The sequence below is a fragment of the Magallana gigas genome, chromosome 5, assembly GCF_963853765.1.
Source record: "Magallana gigas chromosome 5, xbMagGiga1.1, whole genome shotgun sequence".
NCBI classification, from domain to species: Eukaryota; Metazoa; Mollusca; class Bivalvia; order Ostreida; family Ostreidae; genus Magallana; species Magallana gigas.
The window spans coordinates 23,227,785-23,240,209 of NC_088857.1; the positions used below are offsets into that span (position 1 = coordinate 23,227,785).

A 12,425-nucleotide genomic window follows, 5' to 3' on the forward strand; every position below is an offset into this window, starting at 1 on the left:
TTTTTTAATTGTTTTTTTTAATTTAGATAAACATTTATTTGTAGCAAAGAATCTCAAAGCGAGGCAGAAAATTGACAGATTTTGACAATGCAAAACACAACCTTGATGTTTTGGAAAATGCAAAGAAAAAAGATGAGGCAAAAATCAAGAAGGTAAAAATGTCTTATGATGTTCAAAAATCACATTTACTAGAGAAATGATTTTGATCCGGCTGTATAAAAATTATAATGACGACCATATATGTACAGTCCCAGAAATGTTATACTTCTCACATGAAAGTAGAGTGAAGGCTGAACAAAAAAAGGTGAGCAAACGTGTTGAAAGGTGAGCAGTACGTGTCTGAAAGCTGAACAGAACTCAGTGAGTGGGTTTTGTCAGGTGAACTCAAACATAAGCACAATGTGAACAATGAATCCATGGTGAACGGTTTATTCGGAGTAACTTTGGATTTATCATAAAAATATATACAATTCAATTCAGTTTATTGACATGTGACCATGTTGACATGTCAACAGTGTGAACGGAGCAAAACTAAACGGTGAGCCAATGGTGAATGCACAAAGAACGCATGGTGAGCAAATGCAAAAATTTAAAAGTAGTACATTTTACTGACTGTATACTTAGTGCTTGAAGTTTTTGAAATTTTCTTCTCACAAAAAATCATGAATTAAATAAAATGAATTAAAAAAAGACTTAGATAATAAACTTAGATAAATGTATACCATAAAGAGTGAAAGATATATTATACATATAGAGTAGTATATAGAGTGCAGAAAAAGAGGGTTTAATGATGTTTTTCATCTTCAAACTTACACGATAACTTTAATTTCAGTACAGTAAACATTAAGAAAAGATTTTTAATTAAAATAAAATTTTGTTTTGATGGTTTTTCCACCCAGATAAGTTAAACATTAAGTCTTACTTTCCTGGTTAGGCCCACGATGAGTTGGAAGAAGCCAAGAAAATATATCAGCAAATCAATGACGAGCTGCACGTAGATTTACCCATGTTTTATGACAGGTAATCACCAACGTTTATGTTATTTGGCAAAAAAAGATGATATGAAAGAGAAAAATTTATGTACATGTACATATGTACCATTTTTATGGACATCTTTATTGAGAAAATATTGCAAATATTGTCAATATTAAAAGTTTTGAAAGTTGTCTTTTATACATGATTGTATAAAAATTGATAGTTTCATTTAATTGAATTTTACATTGAAAAAAAAAATATAGTAACTTAATTGTTCTCCATTACTTTTTCAGCCGAGTTAATTTTTATGCCTCAACATTCCAAAGTTTATTTAATTCAGAAGAAATATTCCATGGAGAGGTTTTTAAGGTGAGCTTTAAGCGCTAGAAAATGGGAGAGAAAGTGATTATGGTTTACTATAATTATAAAGGTATGTAGAGACTGCATTCATGTCCATTGTAGATGTTTGCATCATTCAATACTTTTATAATTCTTTAATTTTAAAATGATTGAGTTCTTTGGGTTTTAAGACTCAAGAAATCAATGCCAATTTTCTCCTTAAAAAACTATTTTTACTTTTTGTATGAGGTATACCTTGGATTTTTCAATTATCCATTCTTTTTGGTTAAAGAGGGCCAGGATAAAATTAACTTTTGGAGTCTTTAAATTTGAGCATTGATGTAGATTTGCAAAAATTTAAAGTCTTAAGGTGGAATGCTACATGTACACCAAAATTTTATTCCATGGATTGTTAAAGTATTACTTTTGAAACATAATTACTGCTGGTATGTTCAGGCAAAGAAGATAAATGCCTTAATTACATTTCTTTTCCAAAAGACACATTTCAAAGATTTTATCCATGGATTTGAAAAATGTGAACAAGATGTGTTTTATTTTTATGAATATTTTTCTATCAAAAAAAATAAAACATCCCATTGACTTTACTGGAAATATATATGATTTATTATGATATTAATGTCGATGACATGCATTTAATATTCACGCCAAATTAAAAATTCTACAGTGTGTAACTTCCAACTAAAACAAATTTCCACTTTCTTATTAAAAATTCAAATAAATTGGTATAAAATTAATGGAGCAAGTATCTTTCTTTAAACAATGACATCATGTTTCAAAAATGATACTAAAACGATCTTGAATGTAAAATTTTAGGGAAGCATTCCATCTTTTGAAAAATATTTGATGCATATAATAGAGATTAAGGTTCTCTGATCCTCAGCCCCAAAGTATTTTTTTCATCATAGAAATGTAATTTATCCTTCAAACTTTATAAATGAAATAGAATAAAAAGAAATGTATTGATGGTATCCATGCATTTTATGAAGTTATTGCAATTTTGGCCATGATGAATATGATATATAAGGTGAACATAGATAAAGGTATTGAGAAGGAGTACATGCAACCAACATTTTTGACCTCGACCTATTTTGTCCTTCAAGGTCAAGCGTTTACTGAAAATTATTGTCTGGACCATAACACAAGATACCTTGAACATACAGACTTTTAACTTGTATCAAAGATACCGGTAGATTATATATACATGTAACCTAGATGAACCCTACCAAAATTTTGTACATGACCTAATATTTTTATTTCAAGGTCAATTTAGAAAAAAAATTCATTGTTCATCTTCTGAATATACTTTTACCGAAGGACTTCAAACTTTAACGAAGAACAATAATGATATACTGATGTGTACTGTTGTTCAATATTTGACTTTGACTTTGTCTTTACTCCAGGTCAAATTAGAAACAAATGATGAAATTTTGTTTGAGCTGTAACTTAAATACCTTTTGACACAAAGATATCAATCTTGTAATATAGATAGATGGTACTGAGAAAGAGTGCACGCCACCATAATTTTTTACCTTGACAAATCTTGTGTCTCAAGGTCATTCATATTCTAAAAAATATTGTACGGACTATAACACGAGATTCCTTTAAACTTGTATAACAGTTTTACATGTTTTATAGTATATAACCTAACTGGAACATTTTGACCTCATTCTAATGTTTTTTTTCAAGGTCAAATTAGAAAAAAAAACATTCTTGGTCTTTATTAAAATATACTTTGACAGAAGGACTTCAAATTGTAAAAGAAAACAATAATAATACCTTGAGACATACTGTTGTTAATTTTCCTTTACCCTTTTCCTATTTTAAGGTCAAATTAGGAAAAGAAATTAAATTTTTTTTTCAGACCATAACTTCAAGGTCAATCATCATATGAAAAAAATCCTTACAGTAATGACTGGTAGCATTTGTGGATGATATATAACATGTAGCTAAAATCATTCATTTTCACTTATTAAATTTGCCCCTTATTACAAACCTTGAGGAGAAGTAGAGACATGTGTTTTTTGTGAAAAAAAAAAATAACCACTAGTTTATACTGTATTTCAAAAGTTGTGAAATCAGTTGATTTAAATATTGCGTAATTAATGACCCAGCTAAATCTTATCAATAATAACAACTAATAGCCAAAAATACAGTTGTTCAACATCAAAATATCAATTTCAGAATTAAAAAGGACAAACAAAATACAGTCGCACCTGTATTAAGAGGCCACTTGTGGGACAATGACAAACCCAGACCGATTAAGAAAGGTGGCCTCTTATTCCAGGATTCAAATTAATGAAGAAAAAAACATTGAGTATATTTATTTTGGCTCTATTGTACAGATTTATAAATATCATCTGTAATGGCGGCGTACACGGAGATGGTATTTGCGCAGCTTGGATTGTAAAAAAATCCAGTTTATATTAATTTTAAATGGCTGTTTTAATTCACTTTATCTATCAATGGATATTTTTTGCTAAATTTGCTCAAACAATAATTTTCAATTGTTTAAATAAGGTAAATAAACAGAAGTAGCGTTTTTGTATAAAGGCTATATATTCTGAAGTACAATAGGCAATGTTTTACCTGTTAAAAAAAAGTGTCAAAAATCCATTGGGGTGTATTATACGCATCTCTTTCTCACACAGAAATAGTCTAGAATAACGTAGCATATTATATTTGGCAAATTGCAGTACATGTTAAGTTGTTGAGTGCAAGACTGACCATTTAATAACTTTGTAATGAATGGAGTACATAAATAGATACATAAACAACACAAAACAGGTGTTATAATCAATTATCTCAGTGAATTGTAGCACTCAATTATTTGTCATTGACTCGTTATCAGCTGTCTAAGTGTGGCTTCTATTGATACGGGGCACATGTCAGAGTCAGAAGTCATGTGACAAAACAGGCCGTTGAAAACAGGCATGTTGAAGACCTTAAATGCTAGCCGCTGGCCTGTTAGACAGGTGGCTGCTTAAATGAGTTAAAATATAGTGAAAAACTAAATGGGCTGGATTGAAACTGGCGAGTGGCCACTGATTAAAGGTGGCCATAACAGCAGGTTTGACTATACCAGTGTATATGAACTCGAGGGATTGCTAGGTAAGCCATGCATTTATTGTGAATTCTGACATATTGTTGATTTACCTCATTGTCCTGTATATTGACGCCATCACAACACGTATTGCAAAAACTGAGAGAAATTCAAAAGTACGAAACACTGAGGTGGCAGCATGAAGAATAGATAAAGATTACAACACATTAGTGACATTGTAAAAAAAAAAAATTAAATTACTGAAAAACTAGCTGCAGAACTGTAGCTCAACAGTAAATTTCGTGTTGACAAACCATACCATCCATACAAAAAAATGTATATTTATTGCGCTTAAAAAGTTGCACATAGTTTTGGATTTATTAAACTTATATAGGAAAATATTCTGTGAAAATTATCATATCAAAAAATTATTATAAATAGATATTTTACTACTGATTCACCACCTTACTTGCCTCTCATATTTCCTTTAACAGCAAGGGCTTTAGAACAGGGGCAGCAGAGGCGGGGGTAGCTGCCTCAATAATTTTGCTAAAAAATTATTTTATTTTATTTATACGTGTTTCCAGCTTGTGTTGACAATTTACAGGGCATTAGTAATTAAGATAGGTTCGATGTTAAAGAAATAAAAAATATATGTTCCCTAGCTTTGCCACAATGACAGGACTCCTGATGTTGTGTGGATGCAAGCTTTGATAATAAATAACAAGTTGTTAAGTTAATAATTAAAACTATCGGAGAATATTACAATGTATACATATGAGCATATTCTGTGGAATCATTTAATTTCATGGGGGCCAGTTTTTGTGGGTTGTGGGGGTTTTGCTTATTCTTGGTGATGTAATTTCGTGGATGAGTAGGAAAACAACTTGGTACACTTATCACTAACTATAATTTCAAAACTGGATCGAGTGGCAAAACTTCTTCTCATGGTTAATTACGGTTCATTTTGACAAGCTAAATATCACAAAATCATTATTTTCTGTCACTGTACAACCCTATAATCAAAACAAATTATGAAAATTAATGTTTAACCTGATGACACAAAACACAAAATTATCTGATCCTGCAAATTCACCAAGATAATACTGCTTTGAATCTTTTTTGCAAACAAATTTGTATCAGGGCTGGATTCATGGATATCCATTTTTGGACATTTTAGATGTGCAACAGAGACTGATATGATGTCATATGTGTTACAATATCATATTGTATCATTATATGTTACAGTATTATATTGTATCAGATAAAATGTAATATGACACAATATTGTATAGTATCAAAGGATGGAATATCATATTTTGTATTAGTGTTTTGATAAACATTGTATCTTACAATACTGTATGAAATGAACATATGATTATCAAACAATTTTTTAACATTTAAGATTCGATATTGTGTCAACTACATGTACACACTACAGTATTCATGAATATCCATGTGACCTTTCCTCACAATCCCACTGAGTATCTGATAAATAGCTCTGAACAGTTCAAATTTCTACAGATTACAGCATTTTAGTAAAATCAAACCAAAAAAACTTAAGGTGGAATAACGCACCTGGAAAAAGTCACTCAAATTAACAGTAAATCATTTTATTATGAAAGATATAGTGATAAATAAACTGTACATATATCAAATAGGCAAAAAACTTGTAGTTTTGGGATAAAAAATGAATATCTAAAATAAATTCAATGTAAGTAACAACAAAAGCCCCTGTGGGATTCGAACTCAGAATGTATGGACCACAGGCATGACACTTTATCCACTCGGCTATGGAGTAAGTTACATATTGGCGTCATGCAATAAAATCTTTTTAATAATACGAAAACGTAGTTTCGATCAGAGGTCAGCCATTTTGTGATGATGTGTTATTTCACCTGAAATCAAAAAAGGGGTTTGTTTATTTGTTTTAAAACACAATTTCTCCTAAACCTATGCGCTCAAGTAACATTAAACATAGAATTCACCTTTGACAGCCTAACTATAAACAAAGGATTAGTGAAGTGAAGGTCTATGAAATGGGTATAAATGATTTTTTTGCACAGTAGGGCTTAGATTTTGTGAATGGTACGGTTCATGTGCATGGAATGGTACTGTTTGTTTTGAAGGTGTAGAGGCACATTTCAGGGTCTGAACCATTAGGAATGATTTGATTTATCTAACCTGTTTATGACTTTATATTTTGCTTTATTTTTGCCTTCAGCTGAGCAGCGAGATAAACAGCATTGCAGAAAGACTTGCCAAAAGCAGTGAGCAGATGAAATTCCAGCCCCGACCTCTTAGTTCACATGTACCTGGAGAGTAAGTCTTTTATAACATTTTGGTGTTTGTTGCCTGTCCCCTAGGCCCATCTGTTTCTGTACATCTGTGAAACTTATCATTTAGCTCAGTGCCTCGCACACATTAATATTGTTCGGGATTTTTTTCATCAAACTTGATAAACATGGATATCTTTGGGTAAGAGAAATTCAACCGTGTCATAGTTTTAACTTTTTCTATGACCTTGACTTTACTTTTCAGGTCACCCAAGTCAGGTGACCTATTGCAATTGGTCTTCATCCACTGTCGTGCGTTGTACATTAACAATTTTACAATTTTAGGTCACCTGAGTCACTTAGGTGACCTTAATTGCCATTGGTATTCGTCCAGCATCGTGTGTTAGCAATTTTACATTTTTAAATTCTTCTTGATAAGTACAAGGCCATTTTTTATCATCTTTGGTATAAAGCATCCTTATGGTAAGAGAAATCTACATTATGAAATTCATGGCTCTACTACCCCCGGGGCGCCACAGGTGGTACCACATATGCAAAAAAAGCCAATTAAATTTTTTAAAATCTTCTCTTCTCCCTTACGTGAGGAAAATAGTGAATGCTTTGGCTCCAAATACTGGTCCTTCGGTCAGGAGTTCAGGCCCTAGGGTGGGGCCATATATTGAAATGTATTGATCATAATAAATCCTCTACTCTACTCAAATATATATTTGTTCAAAACTAAATGCATAATTATAATGTCCATGAAGTCTTCTATCTAAATTGTGAAATTCATGACCCTGGGACAGGGGTCCACGCCCTAGGGTGGGACCAATATAGCCATATAGTGAAAATGTCTTGAATCTTACTAGAAAATCTTTTTTACTCCCACTTGTGTGGAAAAAACTGAATGCATGGTTATGATGTCCATGAACTCCTCTACCCGAATTGTGAAATTCATGGCCCCTGGGTCTGGTTCAGGCCCTAGGGCCGGCCAGGCCCTAGGGCCATATGGTGTTAATGCAAATAATGTTTAAAAATCTTTTTTTGTGTTTCCACACATATAAGGAAGACTGAACTCAAAATTGTGTAGACCAGGAAGCCCTCGACAAAAATTGTGAATTTCAAGTCCCTTCGGATATGGGTTTTGACTCAAAATGGTCACAGTGTTCATGCATACAATGTTAAAAATCAATTTCTCCACTCCGACAGATTTGTAAGGAAAACTGAATTCAAAATTTTGTAGACCAGGAAGCCCTCTACCAAATTTGTAAATTTCATGTCCCCTAGAGTATGGGTTATGACTTAATTGGGGGGGGGGGGCACAAAATGATCATGTCTTATTACTTTATTCTGCTCAGGAATTTCAATGAAAGGAATGAGTAAATTTACATATTTAGAAAAGAGATAGAATGAAGCTGTCTATCAATGTTAAGATATTGTGAAAACATTGAAAAGCGTTTGAAAGAGTTCAAAAGGGAAGAGGGGGGATAACAGTTAAAAAGAGTTATCAGTCCTTGCTTGTTCATAATGGAGTTATCTTCCTTTGTTGCTCATTATTATTTAAAACAAAACAGCCCGTTTTTTAACTTTCTAATTAATAAACAAATTGACTTGTTGATAGTAAAGTAATAATTGGCTAGCCAAAATCACAGATAAGTGGTACATTAAAAACTGATTTTGGTATAATTAATGCCAAGATGGTGATGCAGTTACAATGGTTGCATGGAAATGCTGGAATATGTGAAGGGTTTTATTTTGTCGCTGAATTGCCTATTTACAAGTTGAGAGTTTCTGTCTGGCCCCTAGGGATGAGGGATGAGAGGTTGTTTTGAATAAAACATTTGTATTAGCCATGTTGTTTTAGTTTATCTATGAAAACATACACATAAACCTAATTTTAAAGTTAACAAATATGGGAAAATATTTCCTATCAGAGTCTTGCACCTTTTCATTATCAGGTTATGCACTCTATTATGATCTTTAAGTTTTTTGTCAAAATGATAGGTTTCATAGTCCTTTTTAAAAGATTTCAGGCAGGGAGCTAGGTGATCGTCATTACAATATTATAATTTAATGCATATATGTATATATGAGACTCCTCAACAAGTTTATGTATGGGCTATGGTACTCACGTGACCGTTAGGCCTATTGGCCTCTTGTATGTACCAAGTACCACTCACTAGTAATAAGAAGAAGGGGGTATACTGTTTTACCCTTATGTGTCTGTTTGTTCGTCTGTCTGTCTGTCTGTAACAAAAACTTCTTTCATTTTTTTCTTAGCAACTATTCATTGCAGATGCTTGAAATTTAAAAAAAACTATCTGTTTAGGCATGCCATATTATGGGATTATTTTTTGTACCAATCGGATGTCACGTTCCCCTTCAATGACGACTTTGTTTATTTTTAGCCTAAATTTTCAAACAAATTTTCATTAAAGATTTCTCAGCAACTATTTATTGCAGATGCCTTAAATTTAACACACTATTTGTTTAGGCATGTCATACGTTTGGATACATTTTTGTACCAATCTTCCAACTTCCTGTTAAATGTTGACTATGCTTATTTTGCATTTTCACATCGGGGGGGGGGGGGGGGGGGGGGGGGGGGGGGGGGGTTAGTACAGTCCCTAAAACGTTTGACGCAGAACGATGAGCACACTGAGCGTACGGTGAGCGAATGATGAGCACATGCTGAACGGAATTTGTTGAACGCTAATAAATGGTGAATGAAGAGTGAACACAGAGTGCAAGTTTTACAGAGCGCAAAGTGAATGGTGAATGCACGATGAATGATATATTAAAGCTTTGTAAATGCAAGATAAACGATTTATTCGGAGTGCCTTGGGAGTTATCCTTTGATTATATTTTGTTGTTAATCAGGAAAAAATAGCAAATAAACTACATATACAGTGCTGTCTGTTCGTCTGTCTGTCTGTCCGTAACAAAACTTCTTTCATATTTTTCTTAGCAACTATTCATTGCAGATGCTTGAAATTTAAAAAAACTATCTGTTTAGGCATGCCATATTATGGGATTATTTTTTGTACCAATCAGATGTCACGTTCCCCTTCAATGACAACTTTGTTTATTTTTAGCCTAAATTTTCTAACAAATTTTCAAAGTTAAAGCTTTGTAAATGCAAGATAAACAATTTATTCAGAGTGCCTTGGGAGTTATCCTTTGATTATATTTCGTTGCAAATCAGGAAAAAATAGCAAATAAACTACATATATAGTGCTGCTACAGTGGTAGCAACGTTATTGTTGACAAACGACACGCACGATTCTGAAACACGAACGATCAGGATCGATACACGAACGATCACTAACTTACTGAATTTTCACGATACACGAACAAAAACGATAAAACACGCAACCGAACGATTCTACACCATTAAACACGCAAAATCAAAATTAATTTTTAAGATTAGAATTGAGGAAACGTATTGCTTTAATTAGTATTGCTTTATGTTTGTGTTTTAAAGTGGAGCGTACTTTAGTCATGCACTGTTTTATATTTTGCAAGTAAACAATTTTACAGATTCATACACAAATATATAGGATTTACACACAAATTAATTTTTTTGTCTCCGTAACAAATATTAACTTCTATCATAAGTTAAAGAAACTTAAGTGTAAAAGAAATGAAGACAATGCATAAACTTCACGAAATTTTCGAGTTGACTGTTTATGTAATCTAATTCCCTTACGTACAATTTAATTATGCGGGATACAGATGAATTTGTTACCTTCTTCCATAGGATTTCGATTTTCACATCCAATATTTTCATAATTTACAGTACATAATTGATTTATTTTTTTTATATTCTAAATTTTAAAGCGTCTAAATAAATTTTATTTCAAACAAATTTTTATACAATATACCAGATAGGAATACGTATCGTATTCTGATTTGAAATAAGAACGTTGGAAATAATCGTTTAGTTGAAAACGGGGGAATGGGTAGGCTTGACCGCTTTCATTCAAAGTGTCGCTCTTGCTAATATGAATAAAATTATGTGTCAAGACACAATAGATGCTTGATATAGGCTGATTATAAAATTATGCAAAACGAACTCGACCGAACAAAGGATGGAATGAACTATGGAAATATTTACTAAATGTATATAACGACGACAGAGAGAATCAATGTTAACAACTGTCAATGTTCTTCTACGAGGGTCAATCAAAAAATACGAAGACAATGTGGCTGTCTATCATATACTTTTCATGAAAGTAAAACCTAACACATTAATCTGTGCACCAACACTTATTCTGCTGATATGTGAAGTTTTAATCCATTTGATGAAACGGCATTTTTGTAACCTCTTTTTAAAAACAACATGTTTTGTCACCACGGCGCACGGAAACGTTCAAAACATGATGTCAAGATTAAACACGCACATTTTATTGGCTTGTAAACAATACATTTGTTACCACTGTATAGTGAAATTTGAAAAAACAATGCTGTCTTACCATCTATCCTGTATCTTACTTCTTATCCTGCTAATTCTATCTATTTTATCATATATTATACCATACAATTCATATTTAGGAATAAGAGTTTAATTATCGAAATTTATGACAATAATAATTTTATCAACAAATATTTGAATAATTCAATAACAAAAATGTCTAATTATTAAATAAGACCGAAAATCTTTAGAACAAGGTAACTTAAATACCTGTGCATGGGAAATATTAAATTGTTTGCGAGTGTACACAATTTAAACAAACAAATCAGTGATTATATTTTCGTTTTCATTAGATATATGTATTATAACGATTTAAGCAGATAAAGAACTTTTATTTATTGTTTAAACAAACATTTACATGATTTTTTGGGAGTTGATTTTAATCAACTCTCCTATGCAGTTACTCTGGCAAACCGAAAGTGAAACAGTGTTGGACCTAAGCAAAAATCATCACCGCTGACAAGACTAAGTTCTTGAAAATAATAGAAAAAAATTTGATGTAATGTATGCTGAAGCATTGTTTTTCAAGGAAACTTATCAATAATCACTTTGAAAATAGTCGAATTTTATATTCTACGAACAATTTAGATATTTTTGTAGTCTCATGTATTTCTACGCCAGAGTTAATATAGTCTCGTTCAACCAGATGCTCGACTGTCTCCGTAAATCTGCGACAAGCAGAGAGGGGGCTCTCTTGCTTGTCGGATATTAACGGAGACAGCCAAGCGTCTAGTTAAACGAGACTAGAGTTCGATTTCAATAGTGCTTGGATCCATACAATTTTTAGAATTGTTTCGATAACTAATACATTAAAGTAATCACAATAGGGGAAGTTATAATTACCTTTTAAATCATTAAAAAACATCGCATTTATTAATCAATCATTTGGATTTATTATCAATGTTTAAATTTACATGCATTTTATAGTTAGTTTACATTTCTTAATCTGATCTGTTCAGTTTATTGTCGAGCATGGATACATTTGTGATCAGACAGCGAAGGAATTATATGAATCGTGAAAATTACACAAAATTTAATACAATGCCTGTATCTTTTTTTGAGTTTGGCTATTAAAATATGTGTCGAATCATTCATTGATTGAATTCTTCTGTTTTTAAATGTCTGAAGTCTTTCAATGAAGCAATAAATATTAATTGTGTAGTAATGTATCACTGTATTTTGTAACCTAAAATTTTCACAGTAAATGCATACTTTTAAATTTTTTAAATTAAAAAAATTTTAATTTTAAAGGAAACGTTGCTGCTTTTAATTTATTATTTATTCACATTATTTCAAACGT

At 31.8% G+C, this 12,425-nt stretch overlaps 1 protein-coding gene across 2 annotated transcripts in view; it reads left to right on the plus strand.

Moving 5' to 3' along the window:
- LOC105342832 (myc box-dependent-interacting protein 1) overlaps nt 1-12,425 on the plus strand; it is a 48,242-nt gene that overhangs the window by 20,277 nt on the left and 15,540 nt on the right. For both annotated transcript variants that reach the window (XM_034478926.2, XM_034478934.2), the window contains exons 6-9: nt 45-152; nt 935-1,020; nt 1,269-1,344; nt 6,600-6,697. In XM_034478926.2, the coding sequence (XP_034334817.2) occupies nt 45-152; nt 935-1,020; nt 1,269-1,344; nt 6,600-6,697 (368 nt within the window). The remainder of the gene's footprint in view (nt 1-44; nt 153-934; nt 1,021-1,268; nt 1,345-6,599; nt 6,698-12,425) is intronic.